Source organism: Lissotriton helveticus, chromosome 5_1 (assembly GCF_964261635.1).
Source record: "Lissotriton helveticus chromosome 5_1, aLisHel1.1, whole genome shotgun sequence".
Lineage (NCBI taxonomy): Eukaryota > Metazoa > Chordata > Amphibia > Caudata > Salamandridae > Lissotriton > Lissotriton helveticus.
The window spans coordinates 1,574,186,326-1,574,200,955 of record NC_136065.1 but is presented as its reverse complement, the minus strand read 5'-3'; the positions used below and the strand labels follow the sequence as shown (position 1 = coordinate 1,574,200,955).

Sequence of the window (14,630 nt, the reverse complement as noted above, 5' to 3'; positions counted from 1 at the left end):
CTACAGATGTAATTTTTTCCTAACACACAAACATGTAAATTGCTGTAAATTAAATGTACATATTCAGCAGCTAGGAAAGCACATTTTTTTGTAAGTCTGAAGTGTGATGGAAACCAAGATTTTAGTAGGTTTAGAACAAATCAAGACATTTTACTTGGTGATGCACAAATGGGAAACATCCTTTACCACGCAACTTTTACCACGCAGTGCCTTTACAACGCAGGTTTTACAACAAAAACCATTACAACGCATTGCACTGGGGGGCGCTCTAGGATAGGGGATAGTTTTAATTTACTATCCAACACCTTCCCTACTATCCACGGGGACTGGAGTTGGAATAGTAAATTAAACTATTCACTATCTAGCACCCCCCAAAGCAATGTGTTGTAAAGGCTTGCGTTGTAAAACGTGCGTTGTAACAGCATGCGTGGTAAAAGCATGCGTTGTAACAACGTACATCCTGCACAAATAAATATTCAATGAAACCCGATTTCCACACATTATCATTTGTGCACAATATAGTTTTATCTATAAAACGGTATGTCTGAGTAAATTTAGCGACCATGCCAATGGAAAATGTGCTGACTTCAAATAGCAATTCACAAGGAGGCCAGGCTTTAGAACGCGAAAACATCGCCTGCCTCATATCCATTAAAGCTTTGTGGCCAGCAAAAGTTTGTTGTAATAAAAAGTGGGTTGTGGTTCTAAACATTTTCAGAAGCCATAGTTTAAGGAAATGTTGCATAATGCAAAGAGGATTACAAGGTGTAGGAGTGTTACCATCTGTTGGACTTGGCCCTCTCTGCAGGGTCACCCAAAACGTTTACCTTTACCCTGCACTTTTTGCTGAAATACATTTTTGTTGGCTCTAAGACTCTGTGCACTTTACCACTGCTAACCAGACCTAAAGTTATTGTCCTCTCTCCTTGAAACATTGTAAGATTTGCTTACACCTGATTGGTATATTTTGTATTTATGACTCCCTTATAAAGTGGTATACCATATACCCAGGGTCTTTAAATTAAATGGTACTAGAGGGCCCACAGTACTCATTGCGCCACCCACCTAATTAGCCCCTTAGAACATGTCCCAGGCCTGCCATTGCAGCCTGAATATAGTATTACTCTGCCAATTCGACATGGCAAAATAACCCCCTTTTCAAGCCATAAACGTCCCTTGTATTGCAAATAAGCCACTCCTAAGGTAGGCTCTAGGTAGCCTATAGGGCAGGGTGCATTGTAATGAAATGGTTGGAGATGCACTTTACATGCCCTGGTATTGAAAAACTACTGAATTCGTGTTTCACTACAGTGAGCCTTACGGTGTCTGAGAAAGTGTAATTAAAAATCCTCTTTAATTTGAAAGTCAGATTTTAAGTTACACTTTTGAAACTGCCGCTTTTAGAAAGTTAAAATTTCCCTGTTCTATGTATTTGGTGCCTGCAGCCTATTACTAGGTCACATGACTGGGTGTAGTTGGCAGTTGGACTTTTTTTACTCCTCCCAGAAAGTCACACATTACAGGGATTAGGAATGCCTGGATGGGCCATCAACTGGCAGAATAGGGACGGTGCTGTCTACAGCCCTACTTGCAGCTGAATAGGCTTTGGTCTGCCTTCACATAAAACATTTGTGACCAATGCATTGTTCATGCATTGGTCACAAAGCTTGGAGCCAGTACAAGGGAAGCAGGAAACTTCAAGCACTTCAAAGAGAATTTGCTAGAAAACTTTCCTACTTCAAGAAAACACCAGGACCCTCAGACCCACTCTTCAGTACACCTGTACCTATACCTGTGGAAGACTCAGAAGGACTGTTGTACTGCTCTGCAAGAAGGACAACTACTTTGGTGCCTTGTTCCACTGCTGCTAAGGTAAAATGACTGGATCTGCATCTTGAAACAGAACCACAAGAGTGACTCAAATGGCAAGTTGGCTGTCTTCCTGATCAGAGCCCTTGGGAAGGAAAAGGCTTAAACTACCTTAAACCCAGCACCTGAACCTTGACTGCTGTATGTCCTATCCCCTCCTCCCCCAGGTGGTGCCACCCATTTCTGGACTCTTGGAAGTGGGCCTGAGGGTGCTCGCTCTGTCAGCCCAGCTATAAACCTGTGAGCAGAACTGACGCAGCATGATACATCTCTTTGCAGCCACATCGGAACTGCAACTGTGTGACACATTCCTGAAGCAGGACCTCGCACCGCAGCCCCCCAGTTCCTCGGAATACCACTGCATGACACATCCTCAATGCGGGCCTCTGCATTGCAAGCCCCTCATTGATGCCACCCTCAACAATGATACAGATATTTGCATTGCAGACCAACAGCTTCCTTGGATTTCTGTTGTGTGAGACATCCTCAACGCGGAATCTCTCAATGTTCCACAAACCAGGATGTCAGGTACTTTTTTTTAGTAGACCTGTATTGGTCCCTGCATCTGGCCTGTGCTCCATCGGGGTCTGCTTGAATATGTGACTTTGTCTCAATCTGGAATCACCAGATAACCACTGTTGGTGCTTTGTGCTTTTAAGCACTGTTTTCACTTAAGTATTTAAAATTGCATATCCCCGGGTTTCCTGACTGGATTTTTGTTGTTTTGGTGTCAAAAAATGTATTAAAATTTACTCTGTTTTTCTAAATTTGTGTGGGATTTTCTTGTGTTGTGTTTTTACTTTAAAACTGTTTTGAAGTGCTGCTTATTTGGGGTTTCCTAGTGTTCCTCCCTGGCAGAGATTGTGGTTGCTGTTTGAGTAGGTAACAGAGAATGCTGGTGCTAGTCGATTCAACGCAACACTTTTAGTATATACACATTGGAATGAAACCAAATGTTTTGTATTTTTATTTTATTTTTAATTCATTCGATTTTAGCCAGTATTTCTTTAGACACATCATATCATTTTACATTTCACCTGATTTTTATCAAACATATTTTTTGGACCTTATGTACAAATCCTAACCACAAAATTTTCAAAAAACAATACAAATTTTCACAAACTCATTCAAGCTCTCACTCATACTCTTACAGATAAAATACAGCTGGAAATACAATATTCACAGCAAAGCCATGTGACAAATACACAAAATTCAAATATATTGTATAGTCTCTTAATTTGTTCAATCTTTTCAATGGCTCTCAACAGTCTGTTTTGAAGTGCTGCTTATTTGGGGTTTCCTAGTGTTCCACCCTGGCAGAGATTGTGGTTGCTGTTTGAGTAGGTAGTCACCCCCCTCAACCAGTAACCCTTTTTCTACATCATCCATACTGGTAGGCTGTATATTTAAACGTGTTTGGTCTAGCGAAGCACAAACTGAGGGGTTAAAATGTACAACAAGGGTTTTGGTTGGCTTTACTGATATAATATTAGGATAATAAAAGACTGGGAAGTAACGTAACATTTGTATTCTTTACCTGGCCGTTTGCTTGCAGTTCTTTGAAGAGAGTTCATAGATCAATGTGCTATAGGAGAACGTAACTCATGAACTGCAAGTAAGAAAAGGATCTCTGTGCAAAAGCCTTAACCCACCAAGCTATTCACATAAAATACAGTTCTATGATCTGCATGTTACAGATTCTTTGCAGCAGTCAAAACTGGCACTAAACCAAACTTAATCTCTCTCCAGCAGGAACATTAATCACAAGAGTTATCTTGACATTTTTTATTGTTCCCAGAAATCTGCCAAACACACAAGGAGCTCTGTAGCAGGGTTTTTTAAACACAAAGTGTATTTCACAGCGACGACTCCAATCCACCCCCCAAACTCAGCACCAGGTGTGACTGCACCGGTCAGACCACCCTAAAGCCTACGCTGAAGGAGAGCACAAAAAGGTGTTAGAGCTAGAGCAACAATGTAAAGAGGGTCAGCGATAAGAAAATGATTGCCTCATCAATTGTGAGTCACACTTTTTGGAGCACACGTCAACTCATTGCTTGTATGTCAGACTTCTCAGACTGTTTCCCTCATTTGACCAAAATGCACAATCTCTTTCAAAGGTACATGTTCCAGGCCCTGGAAGACAGTCTCAGTCACTGGGCGTGGGTTTCTCATCTGGGACCACAATGCGATTGAATGAGTTTGAACCTTATCCACTGGAGCACAGTTGTACTCATTTGGTGTGAATCCCACAGCTTGGTGAAACTTCTAATCCATATGTGTGACTTCCACACCTTGGGGCACATGCAAAGTATGAGCCTGGACTCCACGCTGTGGAACTCACATCAAATTAGTGAGACAGTGCACCAAGATTTGAGACTCACACCAAATGAACGAGACCTTTCCCCAAGAAATGCATTCTTACGAACAATATGGATAAAAGTGCTACACGAAGCAACATTTGCACAATCGTGAACATTCTCTTACATTTGATGCAACCCTACACCTTAGAGTAGTCACACACACTAGGTGTGATTTTCACTTTTTTGGGTGTGAGGTTTGCCTCTTGGCGCACAGTCTAACTTATTCGATGTGACTCACACTTTAGACTCACTCCTTCGATGTGAGTCACACTACTTGATGCACAGTCTCACTCTGTGTATGAAGTCACACTTCTTGGAGCAATGGGGCCAAATCTCACTCTTGCCCTTTCTCAATGTCCCCATTAGCGTTACCTTGAGTTGTGCACTATGGACTTCAGTGCAGTGCCCACAAATGGCAGATCTGTGGACTGTTGGCCTTGAGATTTCTGTTGAGGCTTTGACCTCGACTTGGGTTATTTGTGATGTTAAGCTTCAAGCACATAACCAGCCTAATTTCGGAAGAGAGTTGGGTTTGAAGTGACTAACACAAAAAGGTGTGGTTTCTGCAGACATCCACACATCCTGCTGGTGCCCTGCTTGAGGGGAGAACTAGAGGTGTGTGAAATTCGCATAACCTTCTTTTTCGCATCATTATCTGAAATTTTGGGAATATTTCGTAACATTACCCGTATTTACGTGAAATGTAAATCCATCATTTAGGCATCAATTTCTGCCACAAAGACAAATTCTGCACCCAAAAAAAATACTATGAAAAATACAACTGGTGCGAACAACAGTCACTCATGCTCTGGTCGTTCTTGTTCCTGCGCTCGGTTTTTAACGTGTACTTAATGTAATAATGCAACTGGCATAAAGGTTTAATTACAGTGCTTATGGGCAATGCGAGACTCCCCAAATTATGTGAATTACTCTGGGGTAGTTTAAAGACAGCGATGATCTGAAAGTACATGGGGGACAGGAGTAAAGGTGGTAGCAAAAGTGTGGTGCGAAGGACAAGAGAAAATCTTCCACTGACATGATAGCTACAGTATGCAGGAAGGGCAGGGAAAGCTTGAGAGGGTGCGAGGTTGTGGAGTACAGATGAGAGAGAGGATACATGTCACAGAAGAAACCTGCGGCTGCCAACACCTTGGTGCTCACGGCAATAATCAACACAAAGAGGGGAGCGGAAGACAAAGGGGTTGAGATTGAACTAGACAATAGAGGGAGAAAAGGAGGGAAAGGCTGTACCTGGGAAACAGAGCAGGCGTGGCGCCATACCTACCACTCCTTCACTACGTTAGATACCGGAAGAAGGGCCACCTTGGCCGAAGGAGAAGCTTGATAAGAGGTTAGTTGCTAGGGCTAGCATCCCCTAGGCACCCTTATGTTGAAGTGGCTGATTTATGTGGCTGTGGAGCATCATGATGTGTCCTTGTTAGTGGTGGAGCAGGGAAGAGGCGGAGCAGGCAGCCTATTTTGCACATGGGAAACTGGCTTACTGACTGAAACTCACATCATTCCCAGAGTACATTGATACAAGTGATGAATCGAAAGAATGACTTTCTTCCTCTAGCTTTGTGTTTAGCTTCTCATGGTCTCTTTCCATTCTTGTAGGGATGGTCCTGTTGCTGCAAGCACAGACAGGTAAGAAGAATATGGAACATCTGTCAATTGCAGAGCTCGAGACTGTGTATCGTGTCTGGGAGAGTGTAAAAGGGCGCGACTACGTGGTCTTGTCTACTTTTTGTTCCTTTTAAATTTTGTATTTTTGTTGGAAGGTTGCCTGGAGTTTGTGCAGGAGTAGGGGGGGGGGGGCATTTGGGATTAACTTTTTTTGCAGGTAAATATTTGCACTTTTTGATGGTGAATCCCTAGAGCTAAATACACTTTTTCTCCGTTTTCTTTTTTAGGGTTTTGAATTGTATACTGATTTGTTTACCATTTTACTGTGATGTTGTTTTACTGTCGGGGGTCTTGTGAGGGGTTTAAACCCATTTACATCGCACACGAACTTCAATATACTATCAGTCACTTCCTCTTTGCACTCTCCGTCCCAGTGCAACGTCCTCTTTATGTTATCTGTCCCAGTGCCACCTTCTCTTTACACTCTTTGTCCCAGTGCTACATCCTCTTTACACTCTTTGTCCCAGTGCCCCTTCCTCTTTCTTGATACTATTTGTCCCAGTTTTACATCTTCTTTACACTATTTTTCCGCGTGCCACATCGTCTTTATCCATTTCCTCTTTACCCTACTGGTCCCAGTTTCACTTCCTAATTACAATGCATGTCCCAGTGCCACACCCTCTTTAATCTATTTGTCGAGTATCACATCCTCGTTACACTTTCTGTCCCACTGCTGAATCGTCATTACTCTGTGAGCGCTGGTGCTACATTCTCTTTACAGTGTGTCCCGGTACAACATCCTTTTTACACTGTGTCCCTATTCCAACAACTGGACCTTGAACCAAAGAGAGTCTCTGAATCCTGTAATGATGGTCGCAGGGACACTCAAGTGCCTAGGAGAGGTAAAAGGCTCCTCATCTTCAAATCCCTAGTTCCTAGCTTTGTGGTGGGATGTGAAATAGACAAAAGTTTGAGGCATATGAGATGGCCTTGTGCATGCACAGAATCCCAGAGGAGCACTGGGGGGCCATCCTGTGGAAGCATTTGCCCACTCCAGGATAAAAGAGACAAGTTTCCCAAAAGGCCCTAGAAGAGTATGGAGGGAAAGGATTCCCATAAACCTTCTGAGTGCAAGGAGGGAGGCTCTGAAAGGTGAAAGTTCGGGGTGCCCTTTTTCCCATTCAGTTCTTATGACAGTTACCGGTCAAGGCACAAATATCCCAAGAAACCACTCACAGGCTGGCACTCTACAGTGGTGGCTAATGTAGCCTTGGTGGGAGATTGCCCCTGGAGGAGAGGGTAGAGCATGTCCTTGTACCCCTTAGGTGGGAGGTGGATCCAGAAGGTAAGCTGGTGGTCTCTAAGGGTGGTAGTGATCACTTTCATCAAATCACAGTGAAGAGGAGTCTCTTTCAATGCTCTGAGGGATGTCTGTGCCTGACATGCCATGGTGGTGGATAAGCTGGTTTCCCCAGAGCAGTACCTGCCAGGGTAGGTATGTAGGGCAACCCAGGCCTATGCTCTATGGGCCTAGGATCCCTGGAATGGGAGGAGGGCAGCTGCTCAGAGGAGGGGCCTTGTCAATCCCCAGGTGCCCACGGACATGCATCTTTGACAATGAACTTCCACTGGTGAGAAAAGAGCTGGGTGAGGCGGCTGCACCGAGCGCCATACCCCTTAGATTTCTGGGGGTACTGTTGCCCAAAAGGAAGTACGGAGGCCCAGATGGAGAGTAAGGGGTAGGATGTGGAAGCAGTCTACAATGGGAGGATTAGTAGGTCAGGGTTACCTGATCTAAGAGATGAGTACCCCACGATTGACCCTGGCGAGGCCACATCAGACCTGGACTGTCACAGAGACAGAATACAAGAGAACCTTACCCAGACAGACACCACCTTGTTGGCCATGGTGGTACTATGCATACTAGGATGCACGGCAAAGGACGAAGGCAGGATGACAAAACAGTCCTTATGTATCTCATACCTGGTTGCTGACAACTCAGCTATGTTCTATCAGCCTTCTATCTCTGAGGTTGTTGTGGGTATAGGGACTGGCTAAAACTGGATTTCAATTTTCGTGTTGGATGTGGGAGGACACTAAGATTAACATAGTAGACTCCCCACGCTGTCCCCAGCCGTCAGATGGCAAGTTGGGTGTAGCCGAAGACTTTGGCCATCTTGAAAATGCCCAAAGTTGGTAGGGTTAGCCCCGGGAACCATTACCCCATTGGATAGGGCATCTCCAAGGTTGATTCCAACCCACTAGCTCATGCCAGACATACATGTGATATCCAAGGCATCCACTGCATTGCAGAACAACTCTGGACCCTGGGTAGATCAGAAGAGGAGGATTTAACCTGTTGTCTAAGACCTGAGAAGAGGTAGAAAACTGGACCTGCTCTTTCTCTTGTACCCAGGACAAATAGGTGGGCTCTAAGGGTCATGAGGCTGGCCCCCTGTTAAAGCTACATAGACCTTTTCCTGCAACTGCCTAGCTGCCTGGCGGCTACTGGACCTGACTGGATCCTCTTATTGGCCTCTGCCTTCCACCCTCTGAGTCTCTAAGTGCCTTCACTGAGATCATGGGGAGGCTTTAGAAGTGTACCCTTGATGAGGATAGGGAGTTAAAGGACTAAAGTCCTTAAGTAAATCTTTGACCTGGACAGACCTGCTTAATACAACACAACCCTCTGTGGCAAATTGAATCTAGATCCTGTTCTATCACGACCATGGACTATGATTGGCACTTTGTACTACTTAGCGCTATTTCTACTTAAAACTTTAACATTTATATATATGGTTACCTTTATTTTGTCCTTTCGGTGTCATTCTATTTATTACATTGTACTCTATTTGCCTAATTCATTTCTGGATTTTTATTGTTTTGTATTTAGACTTTATTATGGTTTTAGTACTGCATAAATACTTTACACATTTGCTCTAAATTGAGCCTGTCTGCTCTGTGTCATGGTTATCAGAGGGTTACTGTATGACTTTAAGGGTTCACCCTGACAAGGATTGTGATTAATATTTGAGGTGAGTACTTATTCCCCTTCACTAGTAACCCAATTTCTTGCAGGATTGTTGGTAGGATTTGGGGTGTTAGTAAACATCAAGCTTTACAATGTTAATATCAATTAAAAAACACGCTTGTATGTGAGGCAGCTACTGAGATTAGAGTTTATTTCTATAAATGTGAGCATTGTCCTGTGTCATCAGAGCATTATCCAGAGAATGTTGCTCATTATCATTTACGTGGGCCCTAGCGCACAGCGGTACAGTGTTGGGAGAGTTGTAAAACTGAATTATACCTACTGCACAGTTTCCTCACAGAGATTCTTATATGTGAGTGAACTGCAGACATAAAGGGACTATTTCAGCAGGGGCGTAGCTTCATGGAGGATGTTTCAACCCCTAATGAAAGTACTTTTTGGTAAATGAGTAAATAGTTGGGTGCAGGTGCTTTCCGTCGGGTATGTCTTTCAGATTTGAATTTGGGATTTCTCCACTCTCAGGAGCGCGTGCACACACACACACACACACACACACACACACACACACACACACACACATACACACCCCTCATGGACTGCTTCTCTTATAAAGTAACATGATATGCCTGAAAATGTAAAGCTCATACCCCCCAGCCCCCCAATCTTACTGACCTTGCTAGGCCTCTATATTTCAGTAAACCTGAGCAGTGTCTTGTGCCTTATTAGCATTCCCGGTAGAATGTTGCTTAGAGTACTTGAAGTACTATAAGAACAATTCGGTATATAATGCTGGCCCCAGAAGGCTCAAATAACTTCTGCCTTGCTTTTGTATTCATACCGTTTCCTGTTCTATTCATCTATTAAACATAGAAAGAACTATATGTGTACGAAATGTTAGTTTTCGTTGTACATGTACCTCTTCTGAGGGTTACTTTATTGTCATAATCTGAGTTACTAATTCATGTCAATGCAGTAGTTTAAGGGCCTGATTTAGCATTTCAGGGACTGAGTACGCTGTCTGCCAAACTCTAAGTCAGACCCCCAGCCTGTAAATGTTTGACCTACTGTCTCGCGACAAACAAGACAAAAACAGGAGACTCTGACACCCTAGAGCATGGACCTTGACATCCAGTTGTAAATGGCAGTTACTCACTTAAGGGCCAGTGACTGCCACAAGACCTGTCTATCAATGCATGGACCTGTGCTCCTAAAACATGGTTTGTATATACACTGCTTGATTTTTGCACTGTCATGGTGTCCTAAGTGTCTTACATGGTCTATTCATTCAACCCCATATCTTCTCACACTTTCACTCCATATTCACGAAGGTCCGTACAATGTATGATTTTGTAATTGTCCATGCATTCCCAGCTCCTACATTGTCTGCCCATGTGCTCAAAGCCCCTGACACTATCTGCTCTTGTGCTCAAAGACCCTCACACTATCTGCCCTTGTGCTCAAAGCCCCTCTTACTATGGGCCCATGTGCTCAAAGCCCCTCACACTATCTGCCCATGTGCTCAAAGCTCCTCATACTGTCTGCCCGACGTGCAAATAAGGTGTAAGGGTTTAGCCACTAACAGAATAGGGATTTGACAAAAACGTGTATTTCTATCCAGATACATTTATCTCTCTATTCCTCAAATTAAAAAGTTGCGTAACGTAGTACCAGCAAAAGGCCACCAAATAACATATTATTACCACTGACTTTGCCAGTCACATGTACATTGCAGTAATCTGGTTTTAAATGGACTTCACAAACAAACTACTGTTCTGTTTTTGGCATCTACAATGGAGGATTCTATATTAGGATGCTCACTAGGAAGAGCTGCAATACTCTTAGGAGCTAGGTCTGAGCTATAGGTTATAAACTGTGACATCGAGGAATCGCGGATTACAGCATGGGGGTATTCTTCTGCTTTCTCAAGAACAAAACTGAAGTTAATCATTATAACCAACTCTGCTCTTCCCTTCCAGTCTTGGGTGCCTACAAACTGGTCTGCTACTACTCAAACCAGGCCTGGAGGCGATCTCAACCCGTCAGTTGGAGGCCGAGTGATGTGGACCCCTGCCTCTGCACACATCTGGTCTACGCTTTTGCCACCATTAGTGACAACAAGATCGCAACCATGGATGAGTCTGACGACAATCTCTATAAGATGTTCAACAGCATCAAGGAGCGGTCAGTATCTGTGTGGTAGCATTGAAAGCCTCTGATTGACTGCTGTGTTTTGCCCGGCAGGAGACTTTTTTTAGAGGGGCGTGGATTCAGATACAAGTTGAGCCAATGTTGCTACAGCTAACATAGTGCTATGGCCATGGGGCCAGAAGAACTGTGTGCGAAAGAGCAGGTCTGGAGGTATCCCCGTCTCTATTTACTACTTAATTACTTTGCACCAGAGGATGTGAGGGGCTAGATGCGACCTCCTTCTAAAGGACTACACATCCAGTGCTGGTCCATGCTCACTATTTACCCGGCCACAGATCCCAAAAATACCTGAAAACTGAAAACCAGAGCAGAAAGGTCTATTGATCACAGGACTTTTCATGACAGCAGGTGGCTCTTACCCCTTTGTCTCTGTGTTCAAATGTTTTATTAGGCTTTTGAGAATAGGTAACATACAAAAAAGAGCTCCGAAAAGGTACAAACATTAATCGAATACAATAATATGAATAAACATAAATATTCTAATTTTCTAAGTAAGAAATTCGCGATTATACTATTAAGTACCAACAAAACTAAATTATATCACTGTAAATAAAAAATAAAAAGAACAACATCAAACATTCATATGTACAGATTACTGAGCTTCTAAAGCTAAGAAGCCATACTACACAAAGATATAATTAAACAATAGATAATCATCAATTGGTTTCCAGAAATGCAAATAGTTCAGATTAATATTAATATTACCTGGTAAAGTCAAATTAGCACACTTTCTTGTAAAAATAATCCAGGCCCATCATGCATGAACAGATAAAGAAGAAGATTCTTTCCAACTAGCAGTAATTGACTTCACAGCAGCTGACATTAAAAAATCAAAAAGTTTGTTATTAAGTTAAGACAGTTTAGTAGTGAGGGAAGATGATTTGCAAATAATTAATTCATATGACAAAGTATCTAATACATTCAATATACAAGAAATTATTTGCCAAACTTTATCCCAAAACTTCTTGACAAAAGGACAATTAAATAACATATGTTTTAATGATCCAACACATAAAGAACAATTCCAGCAATTAGAAGAAGTTAAAAGTTTGGAATTATATAGTTTTAAAGGGGTCCATAAACAATTAAAAAGTATATAGGAGTTAGTTTGGTATAAAATTACAGGCAAGCAACCTGAAATAGAATTCAACCAAATCTTCCTCCACGAGTCCAAAGCAAAGGACAACTGTAATTCTGCATTCCAAAAGGTAGCAAGAAAATTGATATTATCTCCATCAGAAATATTTAACTTTTTATATAGTAACTATATGGGGAGAGGGTGTGATTGTTTGGAGAAACACTTCTAGATCAGAATAAACAGTGAAAGGGAAGCCCTTCGGGAAGGAATCGAGAATTGAGTTACAAAGCAATTAATATTTAACAATATCTGATGGTAGCAAATTAAATCTTTGTTATAAATCATCAAAACTCATAAAGGCATTATTATGATAAATATCTTTAAAGTACAAAATGCCTCCTGTCATCCATGAATTCCAAAAATGTGTATGACAAACTAATTTTACTGATGCGTTACACCAAATAGATAAACTCAATGTAATAGAAATAGAACATTGAAAAATAGAATCTAAATCACTTAAAAACAAACTAGTAGATTTCAATATGACTGATTTCTTTTAAAAAAAAAACCCAGAAGAATTAGACATTGTAAGCAAAGCAGCTAGAGGAAAAGGTGATACTGAATTCTGCTCAATACGTAGCCATGCCGGTGAGTTATTATGCTCCAAATTTTGGAACCATAAAATACTTTGCTTTAAAATAAAGGCTTCATGGTATTTTAGATAATTTGGTAATCCAAACCTTCCATTGAGTTTAGACCGTTTCAATTTTTTGTAACTTAATCATGGCTTTTTAGTATTCCAAATAAAATTAGGCAAAACTTTGTCTATATCTTTATAATGTTTGAGAGGAAGTTGAACAGGAATCATTGAAAACATATAAAACAATTTAGGAGCCAAAATAGTATTCTACCTCACCAAGATAAACACAAAGAGGACCATTTGTGAATTTTGACCTTAATATATGTCCAAGTAGACTCAAAATTGAGAAACAAAGTTTGTTTAATGTTTTTGGAAAATAATATACCCAAGTATTTAAGTTTATCTTTTTGCCAAACAATCTCTTTATTAGTTAGCATATCATGTGAACAATGAACATTTAACCGATTAAATTCTATCTTATTAGTGTTAAGTTTATAGCCTCTAATAGTAGAATAAACACCATAAGCTGACATTTTAATAGCAACATTGTTTATTTGAAGGCCTTCAATTTCAGAGCAATTTATAATAGCAGTTAACAAGGGTTCAATTGCAATAAGAAAAAGCAATGGAGATAATGGGCATCTTGCCTGGTTCCTCTAAAAAGGTACAACTTTTGTGAAAGTCTATCATTAATAAAAAGTTTAGCCGAAGGACTATAGTTGAGTGCTGAAATCATTCAGATAAATAAGGAGCCAAAATTGAATGCATACAATGAGCGAAAAAGGTATTGCCAAAGCCTTCTCCACATTTAATACTAAAACTCCAGCAGGAAAAGAAAATAATAATCCAGTTTCAATTGCTTGAAATAATAGTCTAATTATTTGTTGAAAGTCTCTTTTTCATAAATCCAGACTGATATAAATGGATAATAGAAGAAAGTATACAAGTTAACCTAGACGCAAGGATTTTAGCATACAGTTTACAATCTTGATTTATTAAAGAAATAGGACAGTAATTGAATGGTATTTATCTGGTTTTAGGAGGACAATAATCAGAGCTTTTCAGTAAAAGACCCAGACATAGACCCAGTATCACTTAAATGTGAAAATAAAGAAAGCAGATATGATGAGAGGTGAGATTAATTTTTTTTTTTAATTCTGCAGGAATACAATCCAGACCTGGGGATTTCTTTAACTTAAGTGATTTAATAGCTGAAACTATTTCCTCCCTTGTAATTGGAAGTTCCAATTTATTTCTATCAGCTTGTGGTATTTTAGGTTACCCACAACCTTCCAAAAATTTGTCTATAAGAGCTGTGTCTGATGAAGGTGGTTTATTGTATAAATCTGAATAATAATTAATGAATTCTTTAATAATTTTATCATTGGATAAAGCAATTGAGCCATTTGGGGAATGAATAGCATTAATTTGATTTTTGTCATTTTTAATACGGTGGTAATTAGCTAACATCCTGCCAGACCTATTTGCGCTAAAACTAAATTTAGCTTTATTATTAAAAATATGTACTCCAGCTATATTACTTACAATAGAATTCAATTCATAACAACGTTTCTGTAATTTTTCTTTATATAAGAGTTTATTAGAAGTAATATATAGACGTTCATATTTAGCTATCTGCTTTCCTAATTCGTCAATTTTCTTGTTAAATATTTTATATTCATGTGCCATAATGGAAATAGACTAACCTCTAATATATGATTTAAATGCGTCCCAACGATTAATAATAGATGTGGAACCATCATTATTAAATGAAAAAACTCTGTAATAGCTAATAAAAGTCTAGATTATTATTTTCATTAAGAACAATATTGGTATTCATACGCCACCGATTAT

At 40.6% G+C, this 14,630-nt stretch overlaps 1 protein-coding gene across 1 annotated transcript in view; it reads left to right on the top strand.

The window, feature by feature from the left end:
* LOC144753716 (acidic mammalian chitinase-like) overlaps positions 1-14,630 on the top strand; it is a 211,988-nt gene that overhangs the window by 55,328 nt on the left and 142,030 nt on the right. The window contains exons 2-3 of the mRNA XM_078641306.1: positions 5,850-5,879; positions 10,827-11,031. Of these exons, the coding sequence (XP_078497432.1) occupies positions 5,852-5,879; positions 10,827-11,031 (233 nt within the window). The 5' untranslated portion in view covers positions 5,850-5,851. The remainder of the gene's footprint in view (positions 1-5,849; positions 5,880-10,826; positions 11,032-14,630) is intronic.